At 39.0% G+C, this 26,277-nt stretch overlaps 1 protein-coding gene across 3 annotated transcripts in view; it reads right to left on the reverse strand.

Annotated features, from left to right (window-relative positions):
* TBCE (tubulin folding cofactor E) overlaps nucleotides 1–26,277 on the reverse strand; it is a 91,515-nt gene that overhangs the window by 56,910 nt on the left and 8,328 nt on the right. For all 3 annotated transcript variants that reach the window (XM_042961307.1, XM_042961308.1, XM_007086038.3), the window contains exon 2: nucleotides 12,724–12,857. In XM_042961307.1, the coding sequence (XP_042817241.1) occupies nucleotides 12,724–12,823 (100 nt within the window). In that variant the 5' untranslated portion in view covers nucleotides 12,824–12,857. The remainder of the gene's footprint in view (nucleotides 1–12,723; nucleotides 12,858–26,277) is intronic.

Here is a 26,277-nt window from a genome sequence, read left to right on the forward strand (position 1 = left end):
TGTCCACTCTCGCCACTGTTATTCAACATAGTATTGAAGTCTTAGCCTCAGCAATCAGGCAACACAAAGGAATAAAAGGCGTTCAAATCGGCCAAGAGTAGGTCAAACTTTCACTCTTCGCAGATTACATGAAACTCTATATGGAAAACCCAAAAGATTCCAGCAAAAAAAACTGCTAGAACTGTTCCATGAATTCAGCAAAGTCCCAGGATATAAAATCAATGCACAGAAATCGGTTGCATTCTTATACACCAATAATGAAGCAACAGAAAGAGAAATCAAGGAATCAATCCCATTTACAATTGTGTCAAAAACCATAAAATATCTAGGAATACACCTAACCAGAGATGTGAAAAATCTATACACTGAAAACTATAGAAAGCTTATGAAAAAAATTGAAGAAGACACACACACAAAAACAGGAAAAATATTCCATGATCCTGGATTGGAAGAATATTGTTAAAATGTTGATACTACCCAAAGCAATCTTCATATTCAATGCAATCCCTATCAAAATAACACCAGCATTCTTCACAGAACTAGAAAAAACAATCCTAAAATTTGTATGGAACCAGAAAAGACCCCGAATAGCCAAAGCAATCCTGAAAAAGAAATCCAAAGCTGGAGGCATCACAATCCCAGGCTTTAAGATGTATTACAAAGCTGTAATCATCATGACAGTATGGTGCTGGCACAAAAACAGACACTCAGATCAATGGAACAGAATAGAGAACCCAGAAATGGACCCACAAACATAAGGCCAACTAATCTTTGACAAAGCAAGAAAGAATAACCAATGGAACAAAGGCAGTCTCTTTAGCAAATGGTGCTGGGAAAACTGGTCAGCAACAGGCAGAAGATGAACCTGGACCACTTTCTTACATTATACACAAAAATAAACTCAAAATGGATGAAAGACCTAAATATAAGACAGGAAGCCATCAAAATCCTAGAAGAGAAAGCAGGCAAAACCCCTTTTGATCTTGGCCACAGCACCTTCTTACTCAACACGTTTCTGGAGGCAAGGGCAACAAAAGCAAAAATGAACTAGAGGGACCTCATCAAAATAAAAAGCTTCTGCACAGCGAAGGAAACAATCAGCAAAACTAAAAGGCAACCAACGGAATGGAAGAAGATATTTGCAAATGACATATAAGATAAAGGGTTAGTATCCAAAACCTATAAAGAACTCAACACCTAGGGGCGCCTGGGTGGCTCAGTCGGTTAGGCGGCCGACTTCGGCTCAGGTCATGATCTCGCAGTCTGTGAGTTCGAGCCCCGCGTCGGGCTCTGTGCTGACAGCTCGGAGCCTGGAGCCTGTTTCGGATTCTGTGTCTCCCTCTCTCTGACCCTCCCCCGTTCATGCTCTGTCTCTCTCTGTCTCAAAAATAAATAAACGTTAAAAAAAAATTTTTTTTTAATAAAAAAAAAAAAGAACTCAACACCCAAAAAACAATCCAGTGAAGAAATGGGCAAAAGACATGAATAGACAATTCTCCAAAGAAGACATCCAGATGGCTAACAGACACATGGAAAAATGCTCAACATCACTCATCATCAGGGAAATACAAACCAAAACAACAACGCGATACCACCTCACACCTGTCAGAATGGCTAAAATCAACAACTCAGGCAACAACAGATGTTGGCAAGGATGCAGAGAAACAGGATCTCTTTTGTAGTCCTGGTGGGAATGCAAACTGAGGCAGCCATTCTGGAAAACAGTATGGAGGTTCCTCAAAAAATTAAAAATAGAGCTACCCTATGACCCAGCAATTGCACAACTAGGTATTTATCCAAGGGATACAGGTGTGCTGCTTTGAAATATGCACCCCAGGGGCGCCTGGGTGGCTCAGTCGGTTGAGCGGCCGACTTCGGCTCAGGTCACGATCTCGCGGTCCGTGAGTTCGAGCCCCGCGTCGGGCTCTGGGCTGATGGCTCAGAGCCTGGAGCCTGCTTCCGATTCTGTGTCTCCCTCTCTCTCTGCCCCTCCCCCGTTCATGCTGTGTCTCTCTCTGTCTCAAAAATAAATAAACGTTAAAAAAAAAAAATGCACCCCAATGTGTATAGCAGCACTATTGACAATAGCCAAAGTATAGAAAGAGACCAAATGTTCATAGACAAATGAATGGATATGTGTGTGTGTGTGTGTGTACACACACACACACACACACACACAGTAGTATTACTAGACAATCAAAAAGAATGAAATCCTGCCATTTGCAACTACATGAATGGAACTAGAGGGCATCATGCTAAGTGAAAATTAGAGAAAAACAAATATCATAGGACTTCACTCATGTGTGATTTAAGATACAAAACAGATGAACATAAGGGAATGGAAGCAAAAATAATATAAAAACAGGGAGGGGGACAAAACATAAGAGCCTCTTAAATATAGAAAAATGAGTGTTGCTGGAGGGGTGATAGGAGGGAGAATGGACTAAATGGGTAAGGGGCATTAAGAAAGACACTTGTTGGGTGGCGCCTGGGTGGCTCAGTCGGTTAAGTGTCCGACTTTGGCCCAGGTCATGATCTCACAGTTCGTGAGTTCGAGCCCCGCATCAGGCTCTGTGCTGACAGCCTGGAGCCTGCTTCAAATTCTGTGTCTCCCTCTCTCTCTGCCCCTCCCCAGCTCCTGCTCGCACTCTGTCTTTGTCAAAAATAAACAAACTTAAAAATTTTTAAAAAGAAAGACACTTACTAGGATGAGTACTGGGTGTTATAGATAGGGGATGATTCACTGGAATCTACTTCTGAAATCATTGTTGCACTATATGCTAACTAACTTGGATGTAAATTTTAAAAATTAATTAATTAATTTTTAAGAATCAGGGAAAAGAAAACTAGGTACTGGAAGATCAAAAGCCACTAACCAAGAAGGGCAGGGGAAGTAGGGAATAAACATTTAAAAAGCAGAGAATCATCGAAGATAGCCATGTAGTACAAAACATTGCTCTGAGCTTCCTTGCAGCAAGAAAAAGGTGCAGTTCTCTTGACCGGTAGTAGAAACATCCGTTCATTAGAAGAAAACCATTTTTTCCTGTCCCTAAGCTAACTGTAAATTGTCACAGCAGTACTTGTATAAGGAGCATCAAATAAGATAATGACGGTCACACCCCACTTGGTAACAGCTTTATAACATTTTCACTGGTGTTGCACAAGTGGTTATTTCTTAATTCAAGTTTCAGGATAGAAAGCTTAGTTTTGTAAAGGCAGTTACAGAAAAGCATACAGGTTTATTTCGCTTTCTGAGGATCTCATTTTCCACCTGTATATTAGTGCATCCTAAGGAATAAAAACAGAACCATTCCAAAGTGTGGCATCAGAATCATCTAGGGAGCATGTTAAAAATGAGTCCTGGGCACCTAGGTGGCTCAGTCTTTAAGCATCTGACTTTGGCTCAGGGCATGATCTCACGGCTGGTGGGCTCGAGCCCTGCTCCCAGTAAGCTCCGCTTCTCTCTGTACCCGCACCCCTTCTCCCCCGGGATTCTCTCTCTTTTTCTCTGCCCCTCGCTCATTTGTGCCCCCTATCTCTCTCTCTAAAAAAAAAAAAAAAAAAAAAAAAAAAGAGTCCTAAGCCCTAACTCCAACCTACTTAATTAGAATCTCTGAAAGCAGAATCTGAGAATTTGTATTTTCAACAAGTTCCCCAGGCACACTGCATTAGACTTCCCTTTCTCAACAGAGGTGATCTCAGCTAGGTTTCTAATTACAGTGAAAGGACAGCAAGTCCAAACTGAAGTCACTTAAACTGAGGAGAAGGTATTATATATTGCCAATCCAAATACAAGGCACATGGTTGATAAGCATAATGGTTTAATGTATTAAAGACCATACTTTCTGGCTCTAAGGGCCATACATAAATTACAGGTTTTTATATTCATTACATCAGTTTCCTGACAGAGGACAATGAGTCCTCTAACTCTAACAAAAATCAATATTCTATGATGATTTTCCTATACATGGAAATGAAGTGTTCTGGGAAAGGAATACTTTTTCTTTCTAAATCACAACAATAACAGCAAAAACACTAATCTTTAACATTGAAAAAGTTCTTACTTCCTGTCAGGCATGGTTCTAAATGTTTTATATATATATATATTAATTCACTGAATCCTTCTAACAACCCTCTAAAGTAGAGGGCCATCCACTTCAGTATAATTGTGGGCTATAGAAATACCACTAACTTTCAGGAGCAAGAATTCTCTCTCAGGAAGCAACCCCACAGCTGTCCAAAGCCTCAACCAAGTATATGACTGAGCACCAAATTGTTTGTATCTATAAATATGGAAAAGATGACCGGGGGCCTAAAATACTTGAAGTTATAAGTTACTGAATGCCTATTACTCCTATAATAAAATTATAAGCCCTGCTTATAATTTTAAGCAGGGCTACACCCCAGTAATAAATAAGCTATAAAAAGCACCCTGAAATAATTAAATGCATTACCTATTTAAATTACACTATTCACAATTTTTCATCTGAATACTATTACGTGTCTGAGACCACAAATTGGTTTTAACGTAATGTTTGAATGTTCTTCTAGACAACAGTTATGTCAAATACTTTAGCCATTTCTTCCATCAACTCCCAGAACATGAAAACATATCCTGTCATCACCACATTTAAACACACATACACCTATCTATAGTCCAAGTATGGAAAGAGCCCAAATGTCCTTCGACAGCTGAATGGATACAGAAAATGTGGATATATATATACGCAACGGAATATTACTCGGCAATCAAAAGAACGAAATCTCGCCATTTGCAACTATGTGGATGGAACTAGAGTGTGTATTATGCTACGTGAAATTGGCCAATCAGAGAAAAACAAATATCATATGACTTCACTCGTGGAATTTAAGATACAAAACAGATGAACATAAGGGAAGGGAAGCAAAAATAATATAAAAACAGGGAGGGAGACAAAACAGAAGAGACTCTTAAATAAGAACTGAGGGTTGCTGGAGGAGTTGTGGGAGGGAGGATAGGCTAAATTGGCAAGGGGCATTAAGGAAGACACTTGTTGGGATGAGCACTAGGTGTTATATCTAGGGGATGAATCACTGGATTCTACTCCTGAAATCATTATCGTACTGTATATAACATGGATATAAAAAAGCAAAAAACAAAAAACGGGGCTCCCGTGTGGCTCAGTCGGTTAAGCGTCTGACTTTGACTCAGGTCATGATCTCATGGTACGTGGGTTCGAGCCCTGCGTCAGGCTCTGTGCTGACAGCTCAGAGCCTAGAGCCCGCTTTGGATTCTGTGTCTCCCTCTCTCTGCCCCTCCCCTGCTCACACGCATGCACAAGCGCTCTCTCAAAAGTAAAAAAAAAAAAAAAAAAAAAAAAAAAACCATAAAATAAAAAAAAAATAAAGTGCTTAAGCAAAAAATGAAAAGAAATGAATAAGGCAAAATATCAGCAATGTTAAATTGACATCACAAGTATATACAGGTGTTCCTTATACTATTCTCTGCGGGATGTTTGAAACTTTTATAAAAAGTAATAAAAAATACACATATCCTCCTTAAATCTATTCTACTTTTAGGAATTAACTCAACGTAGCAGCTCTGTCAACTAAAAATGGCCTAGAAACGACGACCGACCCAATAGCAATGAGCACTGCAGTAACTCAGATTGTGGCCTACAAATGTTATTTCCTACTTTAAAAAAAAAAAAAAAAAAAAAAAAATCAGGCCCTTGGAGAAATGGCTGATTGTGACGTGGGACCAAAAATATGTAAGACGAACACCCTGCACATCTGATAGCTTCCTTATCATATCAGGAAGGAAGCTATCAGAAACCACTGGGTCACATCAAAAGTACTCAGGAGTCAATTTGAAGGGGTTCCTTCGGGCCAAATATGGGACACTTCAAGCAACAATAAGGATGACAGCAATGGACTAAAACATATCAAATATGTTTAAACCCATGATTTTATAAAGATTTTTAAAATCTTTCATAGGTCTTCTAAGTGAATCAATTCATTATGAAGACTAATAAGTAAGAGGAAAAAAATCAAACATTTATCCTTCCTTTCAATCATCCAATTACTTTGTAAAAAAAGCAAGTAATTGACACAGGGACATTCTCCACAATATAAGTTGCCCAGCTATTTCACTGATCAAAGGAATGATAAAGAAAATTATTAGAATTTCACCTTTTGACAATCCCCAAATGACCACTATAAACAACGGTCATCAAGAAATAACATCACAGGAGCACCTGGGTGGCTCAGTTGGTTGAGCATCCAACTTTGGCTCAGGTCATGATCTCATGGTTTGTGGGTTCAAGCCCTGTATTGGACTCTGTGCTGCCAGCTCAGAGCCTGGAGCCTGCTTCGGATTCTGTGTCTCCTTCTCTCTCTGCCCCTCCCACACTCATGCTCTGTGTCTGTCTCTCAAAAATGAACAGACGTTGAAAAAAATTTTTTAATAAAAAAATTAAAAAAAAAAAAAAGAAAGAAATAACAGGGGCGCCTGAGTGGCTCTGTCGGTTAAGCGTCCGACTTCAGCTCAGGTCGTGATCTCATAGTTCGTGGGGTCGAGCCCCATGTCGGGCTCTGGGTTGATAGCTCAGAGCCTGGAGCCCACTTAGGATTCTGTGTCTCCCTCTGTCTGCCCCTCCGCTGCTTGCACTTTGGCTCTCGCATTGTCTCAAAAATAAATGTTAAAAAAAAAAAAAAATAACATCACAAAAAGAGATACAAGCAGACATTATGTGCCTGACTGAAGTACACAACACTTAGAGTATTTGTAAAAAAATAGAGATACCAAACCTGAATTTTTTTAAGCATTCTTTTTTTTTTTTTTTAATGTTTTTTATTTATTTTTGAGACAGAGAGAGACAGAGCATGAACGGGGGAGGGGCGGAGAGAGAGGGAGATACAGAATGGGAAGCAGGCTCCAGGCTCCGAGCCATCAGCCCAGAGCCCGACGCGGGGCTCGAACTCACGGACCACGAGATCGTGACCTGAGCCGAAGTCGGCCGCTCAACCGACTGAGCCACCCAGGCGCCCCAAACCTGAATTTAATAAAGCCTATATAACTACCAATTTATAGGCAACAAAGACAGAAAAACATGTTAATGATATCATGTGGATGTAATCAGAAGAACCCAGAACATGGGAAATTTTAGAAGACAAACACAGTATTTTCAACAAATAAACTGCAAGGAAGAATAAAAGGAACAGAGGATCAATCTAGGAAATCCCATATCCAACCAACTGGAGTGCCAAAAAGAAAAGGCAAGTAAAATGGAAGGGTAACAACTATCAAAGATAATCTTAGAAGAAAACATAACTGAAGAGGTACATGTGACCTCAATCAAATAGGCTTGTTTAAGAAAACACCTACAACAGTGAAAAAAACACCTACAGCTGGACACTGCTTTTCATCATGAGCCTTTATGCACTAGGTGTTAACAGGTTCATGTATTTTAATTAATATTTTTTAAAAAGTAGCAACAAGGTTTCAATAATGACCCAGAAGATTAGCACTATTTACCCAACGACACTATAAGAAAATCTTGTTATATAGTATTTTAATAACAACACCATCTAAGATGTAAACAAAAATCTCCCTTGTTCATGGAAAATTACAAGTCCTCTAAAATGCAAGGAAAAAAAAAGTCTGCTAGAACTCTTCCAATGAGCTACAGAGATGTGCAGGGTAGAATCAGCCCCTTGGAGAGTTCAGGCCAGAAGCTGGAATCTGGGGGACCAGAAATTGGTATGCAGGTTTCGGTAAAAAGATGTGAGGAGTAGAGAAAAATACTAAAAAGCCCAAAAGCTGACTTCTAACTTTTCTAACTCAGCTGTGAGCCGCTGTTCCTTGATGAATTCGGATTTCTGTTTCAGTAGGTGGCAATGCATTTCAATCCCTACTTAGGATCAATAAACTGACGAATACAAAACGCCTCCATAAGAACTTAGAAGAAATATATTTCTGCTTTTTTGTTTAAAGTTAACATTGTTACTTTGGGATAAATCGAACCCAAAATACTGTAGGGCTATTTAATTTAGTCACTGCATATAGGTAGGCAGTAATGCCAGATTTCAGTTACGATAAACCATATTATAAAACAATAACTAAGGGCAAAGAACCGTGAAGACAATTGCCCAGGAGGAAATAAAAATACAATGTACATCAGGATTGATGTAAGCAACTCCAAGTATATGGATATGAGAATATCCAGTAATAATTTTTAAGCACACAGATGTATATTAATCAAAGGTCTACTTACAGTATTTCATTAATTAAATCAGTTACATTATCACTTTAAATCACATGATACGAATTAATTTAGAAAAAGTGCTTCCTCACTCCCGTTATTTCATGAAACCATTTTAATCAGACTCTTCAAACGCGGTTCTAACATTAGTGTTTAACTATCATCACCAGGGACGCTTTTTTTTATTAAAAAAATTTTTAACGTTTAATTTTTGAGACAGAGACAGAGCATGAATGGGGGAAGGGTCAGAGAGAGAGGGAGACACAGAATCAGAGGCAAGCTCCAGGTTCTGAGCTGTCAGCACAGAGCCCGATGTGGGGCTCGAACTCACGGACCGCGAGATCACGACCTGAGCCGAAGTCGGACGCTTCACCGACTGAGCCACCCAGGCACCCCACTAGGGACACTTTTAAAATACCTCACACAGGGCACCTGGGTGGCTCAGTCGGCGAGGCATCCGACTTCGGCTCAGGTCGTGATCTCACCTTTTGTGAGTTCGAGCCCCGTGTTGGGCTCTGTGCTGATGGCTCAGAGTCTGGAGCCTGCTTCGGGTTCTGTGTCCCTCTCCCCCTACCCAACTCACACTTTGTCTCTCAAAAAATATATAAACATTGAAAAGAAAACTTTTTTAAATAAAATACCTCACACAATAAGCGAGGCTATATCAGTTTCCTACTGCTACTATACAACTACACAAAGTTATTATCTTACAGTTTTGGAGGTCAGAAGCCTGATGAGAGTCTCACTGGACTAAAGTCAAGGTGCTGCAAAGCTGTGTTCCCCGCTGGAGGCTCTAGAGGAAAAGCTGCTACCTTGCCTTTTCCAGCTTCTAGAGGCTGCACTCGTTCTTAAGCTTCCTGCCTCCCTTCCATCTTCAAAACCCACAATGGCCAGCTGGAACTTTCTCACATCACGACAAGTGCCGGCACTGCCTTCTTCTTCCACTTCTACTTCCAAGGATCCTTGGGATTACACTGAGCCCACGTGACAATCTCCCTATCTTAAAGTCAGCTGATTAGCAACCTTAATTCCACCTGCTACCCCAATTCTCCCTTGCCACGAAACTGAATAATGCTCCCAGGTCCTGAGATATCCTTGTTTGAGGGGAGGGAGCATTATTCTGCCCACCACAGCATATCATCTTTACGTAAAATAAACGTGTTTTAAAACTTGCATATGATGCCATCTCAGGAAATTACATGTCCATCCCCAAGCCATTTGCAAAACATTAGAACCGCTCCATTTCTTTTTTAAGTAAATTTTTAAAATGTTTATCTGCAACAATAGTTAACACCATGCACCAGTAACTGATCCAAGTGCTTAAACATCTTAACTCATTTAGTTATAACACATACTGAGGTAACACCAGGAGTAATTACTAAATCTGCATTCGATTTCTCCTATCTTTGTACCAATTCCACCTGATGACTTCTAAAAGAAATCTTAGGGGCACCTGGGTGGCTCAGTTGGATAAGTGTCTGACTCTTGCTTCCGACCCGACTCAGGTCATGATCTCACGGGTCTCATGAGTTCGAGCCTCATGTTGGCTCTGTGCTGACAGTGCAGAGTCTGGGATTCACTGTCTCCCTCTGTCTCTCTGCCCTGCCCCCATTTGCGTTCTCTCTGTCTTATTATTAAAAAAAAATTATTTTTATTTTTTTAATGTTTATTTATTTTTGAGAGAGAGAGAGACCAAGTTCAGTAGGGCAGGGGCAGAAGGAGGGAGACACAGAATCCAAAGCAGGCTGCAGGCTCAGAGCTTTCAGCACAGAGCCCGATGCAGAGCTCGGAACCCACGAGCCGTGAGATCATGACCTGAGCCAAAGTCAGATGCTTAACCAACTGAGCCACCCAGGTGCCTCCCCCCACAAATTTGTTAATAAATAAATAAATAAATAAATAAATGCATACATAAAATCCCAAAGTAGCATCTTTGAGGTAACATAATAGAGAATGCCCTCATACAATCAGATAATTAATAGAGTAAATAAAGAATAGCTCCCTCTTTGCACAATTATAATTTCAGGTAAAAAATTGCCTGATAATACATACACGAAGGAAGTGTCAAACTCACAGGCAATTTAATAAATGAAAATATGTACTACTTCATATTCACTAAATTACCATGAAATAGCTTCCATCTGTATTATTAGATTTGGGATGCACTACTCCGAGCTGCCTTTACAAACAGAGCCTTATTCTCATCAGCTGCTGGGAATACTAGCTTCTAGCAATTAGCCCTCAACTATGGTCCCACTTTTAGAACCAAAAAAAAAAAAGTGCCTTGCACAAGCACATACACCCTTCCACATACCAGGATCCAGTGATGGATCATCACAGATGTAAATGCCCAGCCCCTCATCTCAACTAGGAAAATCTCTGAAGGGCCCCCTATCTATCTTCAGAATTGCCCACAGGGTCAGGTGAAACTTTTGTTTAGACGACATCACAGGGGCACCTGGCTGGCTCAGTCAGTGGAGTATGCAACTCTTGATCTTAGGGGTTTTAAGTTCCAACCCCACAGTGGGGGCTAGAAATTACTTAAAAAAATAATTTTGAAAAAAAAAAAACTGCACAGCAAAGGAAACAATCAACCAAACTAAAAGGCAACCTAAGGAATGGAAGAAGATATTTGCAAATGACATACCCGATAAATGGTTAGTATCTAAAATATATAAAGAACTTACAAAACTCAACATACACAAAAAAACAAATAATTGGATTAAAAATGGGCAGAAGACATGAATAGACTTTTCTCCAAAGAAGATATACCAATAGCCAATAGACACATGAAAAGATGCTCAATATTACTTATCATCAGGGAAATGCAAATCAAAATTACAATATTATCTGACACCTGTCACAATGGCTAAAATCCAAAACACAAGAAACAGAAAGTGTTGGTAAGGATGTGAAGAAAAAGGAACCCTCGTGCACTCCTGGTGAGAATGCAAACCAGTGCAGCCATTGTAGAAAACAGTATGGGGGTTCCTCAAAATATTAAAAATAAAATTACCACCTGATCCAGTAATCGCACGACTACGTATTTATCCAAAGAATATGAAAACACTAATTCAAAAAGACATATGCACCCCTATATTTACTGCAGCATTATTTATAATAGTCAAATTATGGAAACAGCCAATGTGTCCACCGATTGACGAATGGATAAAGATGTGGCATATATAAAAGGCAAAAATAAAAAAGGAATGAAATCCTGCCATTGGCAACAACACGGATGGAGCTAGAGAATATAATACTAAGCAAAATAAGTCAGAGAAATCATTTCACTCATGTGTGGAATTTAAGAAACAAAAGAAAAGAATCAAAGGGGGAAAAAAAAGAGACAAACCAAGAAACCAACTCTTAACTATAGAGAACAATCTGATGGTTATCAGAGTGGAGGTGGGGGTGGGGGGTGAATGGGTGAAAGGGGACTAAGAGTGCACTTATCTTGATGAACACAGGAAAAATGTAAAGAATTGCTAAATCACTACATTGTACACTTGAAACCAACACAACAATGCATGCTAACTATACTGGAATTAAAATTTAAAAAAATAATAATAATAAATAAATTTAAAAATAAGAGAATGAGGGGTGCCTGGGTGGCTCAGTCAGTTAAGTGTCCGACTTCGGCTCAGGTCATGATCTCACAGTTCATGAGTTCGAGCCCCACATCGGGCTCTGTGCTGACAGCTCAAAGCCTGGAACCTGCTTCGGATTCTGTGTCTCCCTCTCTCTCTGCTCCTCCTCCCTCCCTCCCTCTCAAAAATGAATAAACATTAAAAAAAATTGTTAATAAAAAATAAAAAAAAATACAAGAATGATATTATTTAAAAGGAAAAAAAGTTACCACACCAAAAAGACTCTGTAAGTATGTATGATGATGAATGTTAACTAGACTTGGTGATCATTTTGCAATATATACAGATATCAAATCATTATTTTGCATACCTGAAACTAATATAATGTTATATGTCAATTATATCTTAACAAAAAATGTAAGCAAAATACTATAGAAACATAAATATATTCCAAATAATAAATGAAAGAAGACATCACAAATTGTATTTATATCGATTTAAGCTACTTCAAATACATATACACGTGTACATATACACGTGGATTAATGACAAAAGAAATTTCCAAAAAATTCTTAGTTTTTGAGGGTAGGGTATGAAAATTCAAGATTATGAGTTGTTTTAAGTTTACTCAGAAGATATTTTAACATTCAATTAATATAAAATAGTAACACTAAATAATTAGATAAATGTAAAATGAAATAAAACCATAGATACCACAGGATATTGTTAACCGAACAAAACAATGGTATATAAGAATATAAGAAGCATCTACAAATTGTTTCTTGTTGTTACAAAGCACTATGGGGGGGGGGAAGCACTACAGAGAAGCCTACAAAGAAACAATCCAGAATAAATAAATACACACACCACACACACACACACTTATAATTTACCTGCCACAGGAGGGACGACACCAGAAAAACGCACTGTTGCATGTTCTCCATTAACTTCAACTCGTCGACCAATGACATCTAAGGTCAACGTGTCATTCATGATAATATAGCCAGAATCCAAAATATGAGGAGATCTAGGAAGAAAATTACAAAATTGACAAGATCTTAATAAACTCCTTAAAAATTTGTTCTTTTCCATGTATTGAGATATTCCTTTTTTTTAATGTTTATTTTTTGAGACACACACACACACACGCACACACACACACACACACACACACACACACACACACACACACGAGCGGGGGAGGGGCAGAGAGGGAGACACAGAATCTAAAGCAGGTTCCAGGCTCTGAGCTGTCGGCACAGAGCTCAACACATCACCCAAACTTGTGACCTGCGAGATCCTGACCTGAGCCAAAGTCAGACGCTTAACCCACCGAGCCACCCAGGCGCCCCTTCACTTTAGTGAGATATTCTTGAGGTCAACACTCCTGCAATTTAGTCTTCATATTTTGGTGAAGAGAAGGACCTATAGGTTTATGTGGCATATTCTCATAGTTTCATTTTACTTTACTTTCTAACTATATTTTGATAATAATGTTTATTTTGAGAGAGAGAGAGAAGAGAGCAGAGAGTGCACACACGAGCAAGGGAGGGGCAGAGAGAGGGAGAGAGAAAATCCCAGGCAGATTCCATGCCATCAGCACAGAGCCTGATGTGGGGCTTGAACCCACAAACTGTGAGTTCATCATCATGATCATGAGCTGAAACAGAGTCAGACACTCAACCAACTGAGCCACCCAGGCTCCCCAATAATATGTTTTTTAAATGTTGCTCAACTCCCGTTAGCTCACATCACATAACTTGTCTACTCTGTCATCTACTGAAGGGGATAGGAAGGAAAGGAGAATAGAAGAGAGGGGGACAGGGGCGCCTGGGTGGCTCAGTCAGTTAAGTGTCAGACTTTTGATTTCGGCTCAGGTCGTGATCTCATAGTCGTGAGATCAGCCCCGTGTAGAGCTCCATGCTGTGCACGGAGCCTGCCTGAGATTATCTTTCTCCCTCTCACTCTGCTCCGACTCCTCTCTAAAATAAAAAATAAATTAAATAAATAAAAAAAAAAACCAAAAAAGGAGGAGAAAAGTGATAGAGAACAGGACAAGAAAACAGGCAATATGGGCATTGTTATCTCTTGAGGATGGGAGAAAAACACAAATCCGTAGATATAGGAAGCAACACGTACAAGGAACAATAAATAAAAATTAAACTCCAGGGGCACCTGCCTGGCTCAGTTGGTGGAGCATGTAGTACTTGATCTCGGGGTCGTGAGTTCAAGCCCCACATTGGACACAGAGCTTACTAAAACAAAACAAAAAACCAGGAAACTCGGGACGCCTGGGGGGCTCAGTCGGTTAAGAGCCCAACTTTGGCTCACGTCATGATCTCATGGTTTGTGGCTTCAAGTCCCACATCGGGCTCTGTGCTAACAGTTCAGAGCCTGGAGCCTGCTTCAGATTCTGTGTCTCCCTCTCTCTCTGTCCCTCCCCCCTCACATTCTGTCTCTCACTCTCAAAAAATGAATAAACATTAAAAAAACAACAACAACATTAAACTCGAATAAAAAGACAGAACCATGAAACTAAAGAGAAGGCCCTAAAGGGAGACAGAGTGAAAAGTATCTCCTATCCAGGAATGGTAACTAGATCTACCTCCTACTTCACAGGAAAGCAGAAGACTGAGGAACATGTGAAAAGACACAGTCAATCCAAAATCCAGGGAACCCTACCGTCAACCAAGTTAGTTTCTTCAACACAAGGAGAACACAAGAAGAAAAAGAAAGACATGGAGGGAGAACAAACAGATTTAAAAACACTGAAGACAACCAATTGCAACATATGGACTTCGTTTGGACCCTAATTTTTTAAAAAAGTGTAAGTAACTTTAAAGTAAAAACTTGTGAGAATATTGAAAATTTGAACACTGACTAGATTTGATATTAAAGAAAAACTGTTTGGGGCACCTGGGTAGCTCAGTCGGTTAAGCGGCCGACTTCAGCTCAGGTCATGATCTCACGGTCCGTGAGTTCGAGCCCCGCGTCGGGCTCTGTGCTGACAGCTCAGAGCCTGGAGCCTGTTTCGGATTCTGTGTCTCCCTCTCTGAGCCTCCCCCGTTCATGCTCTGTCTCTCTCTGTCTCAAAAATAAATAAATGTTAAAAAAATAAACAAATAAAAATAAAGAAAAACTGTTTAAGACTCAATGAAATCCTTATCAAAATACCAATCGTAGTTTCCACAGAACTAGAACAATTCATGCTAAAATCTGTATGGAACCACAAAAGACCCCAAACAGCCAAACCAATCTTGAGAAAGAACAAAGCCAGAGGCATCACAATCCTGGATTTCAAGTTATATACAAAGCTGTAGTAATCAAGACAGTATGGTACTGGCACAAAATTTAGACAAATAAATAGAACAAAATGGAGAGCCCAGAAATAAACCCGTACCAGTATGGTCAATTAATTTATGACAAAAGAGTCAAGACTACCCAATGGAAAAAGACAGTCTCTTCAATAAACAGTGCTGGGAAAAATGGAGAGCTATATGCAAGAGAACAAACCTGGATCACTTTCTTACACCATACACAAAAGTAAACTTAAAATAGATTAAAGACCTAAACATGAATCCTAAAACCACAAACTCCTAGGAGAAAACATAGGCAATAATTTCTTGGACATCAGCCTTAGCAACATTTTTCTAGATATGTTTCCTGATGCATGGGAAACAAATGCAAAAATAAACGACTGGCACTACCTCAAGATAAAGAGCTTTTGTACAATGAAGGAAACAATCAACAAAACAAAAAGGCAACCTACTGAATAGGAGCAGATATTTGCAAATGATGTATCGGATAAGGAATTAATATCCAAAATGCATAAAGAATTTATACAATTCAACACCGAAACTACAAATAATCCAATTAAAATGAGCGGAGGACCTGAAGAAATATTTTTTCTAAAGAAGACATACACATGGCCAACAGACACACTGAAAGGATGCTCAACATCACTAATCACCCAGGAAATGCAAATCAAAATCACCATGAGATATAACCTCTATACCTTTTAGAATGGTTAGTGCCAAAAAGACCAGAAATAACAGGTGTCGGTGAGGATGTGGAGGGAAAAAAACAAAAAAAAACAAACAAAAAAAACCAAAACCCTTGTGCCCTGTTGGTGGGAATGTAAATTGGTGCAACCACTGTGGAAAACAGTATGGAGGGTCCTCAAAAAAATTAAAAATAGAAATACCATATGACCAGCAATTCCACTACTGGGTATTTACCTAAAGAAAATAAAAACACTGTATCAGTTTGAAAAGATGTATGCATCCTGTGTTTATTGCAGTATTAGTTCCAATAGCCAAGATGTAGAAGCAACTCAAGTGTCCCCTGATAGACAAATGGATGAGGAAGAGTGGTGTGTGTGTGTGTGTGTGTGTCAGACGAATATTATGCAGCCATAAAAAAAGGATGAGTTTGAGCCATTTGCAACAACACAGATGGACCCAGAGGGTCTTATGCTAAGTGAAACAATTCAGGCTGAGAAAGACCAATATCCTATGATTTCATTCATACGTGGAATCTAAAAGCAACAACAAATGAATAAACAAACAAAAAAAAATAAGCAGAATCAACCTTAAATACAGAGCTGATATTTGCCAGAGGTGAATGGGGTGGGGGTGAATTGGCAAAATAGGAGATACAGGCTTCCAGTTATGGAATGAGTAAGTCACAGGAAGAAAAGTCACAGCACAGAGAATATAGTCGATGACACTGTAACAACGTTCTATGGCGACAGATGGCAGCTTCACTTGTGGTGAGCAAAGCATAATGTATAGAGAAACTGAATCACAATGTTGTATACCTGAAGCTAATGTACCACTGTGTAGCAACTATACTCAAATAATTTCTAAAATAAAAATTCAAATGTAAAAAAATTTAAATGTGTAAATTTAACTATAATTATCCTAAAAAATAGTTTTCACTAGTTTTAAATGCCTTTTCAATTTTCATTAACATGTAAACAGAATTTTTTACAAGCAAAATAGATACGTAATTTCTATCCTACTTCTTTTATTAACAGGTGAACATTTTTCTATACAGCCACAGAGTTATCATATTAAGCTCTTTAATGTTGACCTGTAGATCCACAATTTACTTAATCATTTCTATCCCTCCCCCCCCAAAAAAAACAGCTAAAAACATGGTTTTGTTTTTAAATTATTCTTGTCCCCTGAAGTATTTCCCTGGGAAAAATTCTTGAGACAATTATTCAAAGTAAATAAACATGTTTAAGATTCGAGAAAGCCATGGCCAGACTGTGCATCCAAAAACAAAGTTAAATACTAACACTGACACTAAAAGAAAATCTACTTGTTTACTTGTTTCTATAAAGTCTTATGAATTCCCATGAAGAACTTTCAAGTCAGGTCTTCTCTATTCTATACTTGTACAACTAATTTTTTTAAACTAATCTCTACACCCAACATGGGGCTAAAACTCACGACCCCAAGATCAGGAGTTGTGCGCTCTACCGACAGAGGCAGGTGCCCCTTGTACAACTAATCATTGAAGCAGGACTTAACACATCATTATTCATGTAAATGCAGAACTTTACATTTATATATACTGAACATTGAACACTCCAACATTATCTCTCCCAGCTCTGTCCTGTGCAATTTTTGTAAGATCGAAACAAAATGTGTATGTGTGTGTGTGTGTGTGTGTGTCTGCGTCTGTGTGTATTAGATATATGACTTTGACCAAAGACAGAACCCATACAAATTGTGTGTAAAACTTTTCAGTTATAAGCCCTCCTATTATCCAGTTCACATGCAAGAACATCATGAACTTTGTGAAATGCTCCCCTGAAATCAAAATAAACTGTCAGTCCCAGAATATACTGTCAATCAGAGGAATGGCGTAACTCAAACACCTCTGAGTTGTATGAATATTTTTGGAAGGAACAGTTGTTCCTTTGTGATTTGTTCTATTGACAATAATGAGTACGAGAAGGAAGATAATGATGATCAACAGAGAAAGTAAATACTGCACTGTTCTCTGCAAATTTCCCTGGCTTGTCAGGGAATTGCAATCCAAACAAACAAACAAAGGCAAATTTAGCAAGACTCGCTCAACTCTTGCTACTTCCTTAGAAAGATTACTGCTTTTCTAAATGTTCACAAAAATCTTTCCTAGAGGTTCTATTTCCCCTTGTTCATTACTCTTTAAAGATTACGGACAGGAATTTTTGCAATCGTATTTCCCAGTTCTTTCATAAATTACTACATGTAATTTCTCTTGGAATGCAGGCTAATTCAAGATGGCCAAACACTATACCACCTCCTTTTATCTTCAACATGCTTTTAAGCAGGCTTTTTTTTTTTTTTTTTAAGACAGGAATCATTTTCCATAGACACGACAAAAGATAAAAAATTGAGTCAATCTGTGATTTTTCTGTCATCTCTATGCTACATTAAATATATTTTCAAAAGATGAAGCAAAGGTGGCAAAATGTTAACAATCGCTAAATAAAGGCAACGAGTATCTGGGTGTTTCCTATGTTTCAAAATATTCTAGATTTAAACTAAAAGCCATATATTACTACACCCAAGGCATTTGTACTACTTTTTAGTCTAGATCAATCCTAGAAGCTTCTTTTCTTATCTTCCCATTTTTTCACAAATTGATTTGGAGGCTCAACCTTACCAGTATTTTTCTTAAGAGGTCCATTCAAGTGCCTGAAAGTCATTGTTATGCTGTTTCTTCTTCATTTCAGGGATGCTCCTTATATTTTTCCAGATACATCTTTCTCACTTAATTTTTTTTCTTTAAAAAAATTTTAATGTTTATTTGTTTTTGAAAGACAGAGAGAGAGAGAGAGACAGAGCATGAGTGGGAGGGGGCAGAGAGAGAGAGGGAAACACAGAATCGGAAGCAGGCTTCAGGCCTCGAGCTGTCAGCACAGAGTCCAACACAGGGCTCGAACTTGGGAATGGCAAGATTGTGACCTAGGCCGAAGTCGGACGCTTAACCAACTAAGTCACCCAGGTGCCCCTTTTCTTTTATTTTTTAAAGTTTACCTAACCATTTTGAAGGGAGAGAGAGAGAGATACAGAGAAAGAGACAGAGAGACAGACAGAGAGAGAGAGAGAGAGAGAGAGAGAGAGAGAGAGAGACGGAGGGAGGGAGGGGCAAGAGAGAAAGGGAGAGAATCCCAAGCAGGCTCCACACTGTCAGCGCAGAGCCCCAAGTGGAGCTCACACTCACAAACCATGAAATCATGACCTGAGCCCAAGTTGGATGCTTACCCAACTAAGCCACCCAGGTGCCCTTCTCACTTAACTTTTTAAATAGATGATACTCAAAAGAATAAAAGGGAATACACTAAAAGTTTCCCTTCCATTCCTGCTAGTCATTAGCTCTTTCCACTGGCAACAGTTTTATTGTATCTTATAGTATCTTCCACACACATTTTGTGCTTATACAAGCTGATATATTTTTTTCTTTCTTTACACAAATGATACCATGCTCTATATGGGGTTCTATTCCTTACATTTTCATTTAATATAACCTGGAAATTTACCCACAGCCATGTCAGAAGCTTTTACATTTTTTATGGCTACACAGTATTTGTATAGATATACCATAATTTATATAACCTGTCTTCACAAACTGATGGACTAAGGTTACTTCCAAGTCTTTGCTATTATAAATAATACTGCAAAGATTAAACCTGCTCAATTATTTTTTATACCTGTGCAAAAATAACTGTAGCAAACAATCTCAAACTGGGTATTGCTGAATCAAAGGGGAAGAGCATTTTTAATGTCGAGAGCTAATAACAAATGTCCCTTTTTAGGAACTGCACCAATTCACAATCCTACCAGCACTGTATGCAAGTCCCAGTATCATCACAACGTTGCCCTTCGCAGAATAATTTTTGGTTACTTGTCAGTCTGATAAGTGAAATATACATTTTATTTACATTTCCTTTTATGAGGGAAGCTGAGCATCTATTCATTTTGATTCCCTTTTCTATGAATTACTTGTTCACATCCTTTACCCACTTTACTTATCTTTTTCTTAAGCTGTTTTTAAAAATATAAGCTGTTTTCTGGATGTTCTTCACAATGAGATGACTACATAATTCCTCAAATTAAATACTTTGAAAAGAATTGCAAGGAAAGGGGCGCCTCGGTGGCTCAGTTGGTTAGGCGGCCGACTTCGGCTCAGGTCATGAGCTCATGGTTCATGAGTTCGAGCCTCACGTCGGGCTCTGTGCTGACAGCTCGGAGCCTGGAGCCTGCTTCAGAATCTGTGACTCCCCCTCTCTCTCCGTCCCCTCCCCAGCTCATGCTCTGTCTCTCAACTAATAAAAAAACATTAAAAAAAATATATTTTTTTTTAAAGAATTGCAAGGAAGGACACAAGCAGATAATTGTACAACCACGTTCACGGCGCTATTATTCACAAATAGCCAAAAGATGGAACTAACCCCAATATCCGTTGATGGATGAATGGATCAACACGATGTGGTATACACATATAGTCAAATATTATTCAGCCTTAAAAAGAAAGGAAATTCTATCACATGCTATAACATGGAGGAACCCTGGGAACATCATGCTAAGTGAAATAAGCCAGTAACAAAAGGACAAATACTGTATGATTCCATTTAAATGAAATACCTAGAGTAGCCAAATTCATAGAGAAAGTGGAATTGCGGTTGCCAATGGCTGTGGAAAGGGGGACATAGTGTTAATGGCTACAGTGTTACAGTTTTGCAAGATGAAGAGTTCTGGAGACATAGGAGTTAAGATTGCACAACAGTGTGAATGTACTTAACACTACTCAGTTGTACACCTAAAATTGTTAAGAGGGTCTGGGGCACCTGGCTCGCTCAGTCTGTGGAGCATGAGACTCGTGGTCTCAGGGTTGTGAGTTTGAGCCCCATGCTGGGTGTAGAGATTACTTATGCTCTGTCTCTCTCTGTCTCAAAAATAAATAAATGTTTAAAAAAAAAAAAATCCTCAAGGGATGCCTGGGTAGTTCAGTCAGTTAAGTGTCTGACTCTTGATTTCAGCTCAGGTCATGATCTAGCAGTTCTTGAGTTTGAGCTCCGTGTCAGGCTCCTTGGTGGCAGTGTGGAGCCTGCTTGGAAGTTTCTCTCTCCCTCTCTCTGCCCCTCCCTGCACACCCTCTCTCTCTCTCAAAATAAATAAATAAACTTTAAAAAACTGTTTTAAATATTTTTTAAAACTTGTCACGGCGCCTGGGTGGTTCAATCGGTTAAGCCTCTGACTTTGGCTCAGGTCATGATCTCATGGTACATGGGTTCGAGCCCTGCATCAGGCTCTGTGCTGACAGCTCAGAGCCTGGAGCCTGCTTTGGATTCTGTGTTTCCCTTTCTCTGCCCCTCCCCCGCTCATACTCTGTCTGTCTCTCTCTCTCTCTCAAAATAAAGACTAAAAAAAGGTGAACATAAGGGCAGGGAAGCAAAAATAATATAAAAACAGGGAGGGGGACAAAACATAAGAGACTCTTAAATATGGAGAACAAACAGAGGGTTAGTGGAGGGGTTGTGGGAGCGGGGGATGGGCCAAATGGGTAAGGGGCATTAAAGAATCCACCCCTGAAATCATTGTTACACTATATATGCTAACCAACTTGGATGTAAATTTAAAAAATAAACAAATAAAAAAGAATTTAAAAATTTTTTAAATAAATAAATAAAAATAAATTTAAAAATTTTTTAGTATTTTTCAAAAATTGTCAGGGCACCTGGTGGTTCAGTCTTAAGGTTAAGCATCTGACTCTTGATTTCAGCTGGGGTCATGATCTCACCATTCCCGATATGGAGCCCCACATCAGGATCTGTGCTTACAGTGCAGGGCCTGCTTGCAAGTGTCCCCCCTGCCCCCACTCTGTCCCTCCCCTGCTATCGCTCTCTCTCCAAATAAACTTAAAAAAAAAAAAAGTTAAGATGGTCAATGTTATCTGTATTTCAGAACAATTAAAAAAATAATATGAGGGGCACCTGGCTGGCTGAGCCCAATATTTCAAGTTTTAGAGAGCTCTGATTTGCTTCCACTTTAATTGGGACACTGAATCATTAAAATATGGTATTTCATGGGAATAGCCATATGCTTACCTCTTTGAAACTACACTACATATAATGCATCCTTCAACTGACCTCTTCATTAAGACAATTGTTTGGAGACTATAGATGCTGGAGAGGATATGGAGAAATGGGAACCCTCTTGTACTCTTGGTGGGAATGCAAACTCGTGCAGCTGCTCTGGAAAACAGTGTGGAGGTTCCTCAAAAAATTAAGAATAGACCTACCCTAGGACCCAGCAATAGCACTGCTAGGAATTTATCCAAGAGATACAGGAGTGCTGATGCATAGGGGCACTTGTACCCCAATGTTTATAGCAGCACTTTCAACAATAGCCAAATTATGGAAAGAGACTAAATGTCCATCGACTGATGAATGGATAAAGAAATTGTAGTTTATATACACAATGGAATACTACTTGGCAATGAGAAAGAATGAAATCTGGCCTTTGGGAGCAACGCGGATGGAACTGGAGAGTGTTACGCTAAGTGAAATAAGTCATACAGAGAAAGACAGATACCATATGTTTTCACTCTTATGTGGATCCAGAGAAACTTAACAGAAGACCATGGGGGAGGGGAAGGGGAAAAAAAGGTTAGAGAGGGAGCCAAACCATAAGAGACTCTTAAAAACTGAGAATAAACTGAGGATTGATGGGGGGTGGGAGAGGGGAAAGTGGGTGATGGGCATTGAGGAGGGCACCTGTTGGGATGAGCACTGGGTGTTGCATGGAAACCAATTTGACAATAAATTTCATATTTAAAAAAAAAAGACAACTGCTTGCAAGCGAAAAAAAAAGACAATTGTTTGCAAGCGTGTGTATAGAAGCTAACAGAAATAGCTGTATGCTTAACTCATTAAAAATACATTGTCTTTAAAAAAATGAAAAAAAAAAAAGAATATGGTATTTCTTCTCCACTCTTCAAATTATACCTTCCTAATGCCCTAGGAAGCAGTTTGATTATATTCAACATTTTTTTCATTGAGAAGATTCAAAAATAGCTTCTTTTCCCAGAATCTTTGAGGCTCTTTCACTTCACTTATTTCTTCCTCCTTGTTGATGAGAATTCAAAACAAAGGAATCTTTCCTCTCATTTTGGTTCTGCCAAGGAACTGAACAATGGACCCTCCCCACTCCACACACAAATCAGGTCTTTTCCAGAGAAAAGAAGCCTCTAGCAGAATTTAAGACAGCTGAAATCTTTCATCATTTATCTGATTTTTGTGCTTCTTTTATAATCTGTATTAGGAGGATAACAACCTTATTCTCTTTACCAAATGATATACAGCATAATCGATAGATCTCTTCTACTCCTCAGTCCTAGCATTGTCCCTTGTGCTTTCTACCCTAATGTCACTACTCTTCGCGCCAAACAAATATGTATATCTTCCTGATATATACTCTTCAGCTCTCAAATCTTACATTGGATTGTTTTTAACAAAGACATGTATTTCCATTCCAATAATGAGCCCATCCCAGCAAATTTTAGTGATATTCACGGTATTGCAGGTATCCTCCTGGAACAGAAACTTGAGACCACACGTTCAGGTACTATGCTTTTGCTACAATTTCTCCCTAAAATCTTTTGGCTGTCTCCTCCACTACTTTGGTTATATATAACACTCTTTCTTCTCAACAGCATCCAATTTCCATAGTGTCAGGAGCAATTTTTCCCTCTTTATAGAATGTTAGTATCCATTCCTCTCAATCACACTTTCTTAATTCCTACTGGGAACTATTTTTCTCAATTCCTCTGAGAGGCAGACTACTTTAGAATGAGGCTGATCATTACCTGGGAAGACAAGAAAAGAAATGGCCTAGCATCTGAGTTATTATCTATGCTTATTAGGAATAAAAGATGAGAGGGAATATATCTTCAGTGGTTAAGTCATGACCACCAGAAACTCAGACTGAAGGTAGGTCAAGGTTAGTACCTGGCCTTGATGGTATGCAAGAAAACATACATGACTATCCCAAAAAGTGGGGACTGCACCATAATGGGACAGTGCGGGTGGATGTTCCTCAGAAACCCAAAGGCTGCATCTAGGAAGCTTGGCCAAAGAAATACAGTATAGGTCATGTAACTGGGATCAGGGGTAACTAACAAGAATAGAGTAAGACCTCACTCAACTCCAGGTAGTTGGACTACTGGGCTGATTACCTGGACAGAGCCTAAGGGAGGTGTTTTTTACTCTAAATCCATAGACTCAAGGTATCTTCTAACTGAAATTTGGCATTTTCCAAAATTGTGCACATAGGCAAAAAAAAATAGTTGATTAGCAGCACCTGTGATCCCACATCTATCACATTACAGCTAGTATAGCTATCCCAAGATATATTTTACATGCATCACTATTTCAAAATTACAGCATTTATTAGACCTGCCGCTAGATTCTGTCATTTAAAATATTAATGAACACACATTACATTACAATTTTTAAGTATTTTGATAACTTTATTTCACATAACTGGATTCTCATCTAAAATCCTATGTTTTTTTCCAAGCTTTACTTATGTTTATTCCAATTTTACTAAATTCCAGTTAGTTAACATACAGCATAAGATTAGTTTCAAGTGTAGAATTTGGTGATTCAGCACTCCTATACAACAGCCAGTGCTCATCATAACAAGTGCCCTCCTTAATTTCCCTCACCTATTTTACCCATCCCCCACCCACCTCCCTTCGCGTAACCATCAGTCTGTTCCCTGTAACTAACAGTCTGTTTTGGGTCACCTGGGTGGCTCAGTCAGTTAAGGGTCCAACTTCGGTTCAGGTCATCATCTCACGGTTCGTGAGTTAGAGCCCCGTGTCAGGCTCTGGGCTGACAGCATGGAGCCTGAAGCCTGCTTCAGGAGTCTGTGTCTCCCTCTCTCTGCCCCTCCCCTGTGCACTCTCTGTCTCTCTCTCAAAAATAAACAAACATTAAACAAAATTTTTTAAAGTCTATTCCTTGGTTTTCCTCTTTTCTTCTCCCTGTGTTTGTTTTGTTTCTTAAATTCCACACTAGCGAAATCATATGGTATGTCTTTCTTGGATTTATTTCGCTCAGTGTAATACCCTCTATCCCTGTCCACATGGTTGCAAATGGCAAGATTTCATTCTTTTTTGTGGCTCAGTAATATTCCATTACATACATATACCACATCTTTTTTTTATCCATTCATCAGTTGATGAACTTTTGGGATCTTTACATAATTTGGCTATTGTTGATAATGCTGCTGTAAACATCAGGGTGCATGTATCCCTTCAAATTAGTGTTTTTGTACATTTTTGTATCCTTTGGGTAAATACCTCTTGGTGCAATTGCTGATCATAGAGTAGTTCTATTTTTAACGTTTTAAGGAACCTCCACACTATTTTCTACAGAGGCTGCACCAGTTTGTAATCCCACCAATAGTGAGAGTGTTCTCCTTTCTCTGCATCCTTGCCAACACCTGTTGTTTCCTATGTTGTTAATTTTAGCCGTTCTGCCAGATGTTAGGTGGTATCTCATTATAGTTTTGACTTGTATTTCCCCAGTGATGGGTAATGCTGAGCCTTTTTTTTCATGTGTCTGTTAGCCATCTGTATGTCTTCTTTGGAAAAATGTCTATTCATATCTTCTGCCCATTTCTTAACTGGATTATTTGTTTTTTGGGTGTTGAGTTTTATAAGTTCTTTATATGAAATCCTGTGTATTTTCTGTATTTAAAAACATTTTGGGGCACCTGGGTGGCTCAGTCGGTGAAGTGTCCGACTCCTGCTTTCGGCTCTGGTCATGATCTCACAATTTGTGAGATCAAACAATTTGTGAGATCAAACCCCACATCGGGCTCCAGGCTGACAGTGTGGAGCCTGCTTGGGAGTCTCTCTCTCCTCTCTTTCTCTGCCCCTCCCCCCTCAAATAAAGAAACACTTTAAAAAAACATTCTAGGGTGTCTGGCTGGCTCAGTCTGTAGCATATTGTCAGCAACTCTTGATCTTAGGGTTGTGAGTTGACCCCCACATTAGGTATAGAGATTACCTAAAAATAAAATCTTCTTAAATTTTTTTTACCTAAAAATAAAAATTACCTAAAAATAAAAAAAATTCTAAGGAGCTCACAGACTTTATCAGACTGCTAAAGGGGTCTTTATCCTAGATAAAGAATCAAAGAAAATTTGAGGACATGACAGGCATCAAAGTAAATTATTTAAACTAAATTACATAGCCCTTTACAAAACGCTTTCATTTTCCTTATTCACAATATTCATTCAAAATTGCCGGCAATTTCTTTTTTTTTTTTTTAATTTTTTTTTAACGTTTATTTATTTTTGAGACAGAGAGAGACACAGCATGAACAGGGGAGGGGCAGAGAGAGAGAGGGAGACACAGAATCGGAAGCAGGCTCC

The sequence above is a fragment of the Panthera tigris genome, chromosome D2 (genome assembly GCF_018350195.1).
Source record: "Panthera tigris isolate Pti1 chromosome D2, P.tigris_Pti1_mat1.1, whole genome shotgun sequence".
Classification (NCBI taxonomy): Eukaryota; Metazoa; Chordata; class Mammalia; order Carnivora; family Felidae; genus Panthera; species Panthera tigris.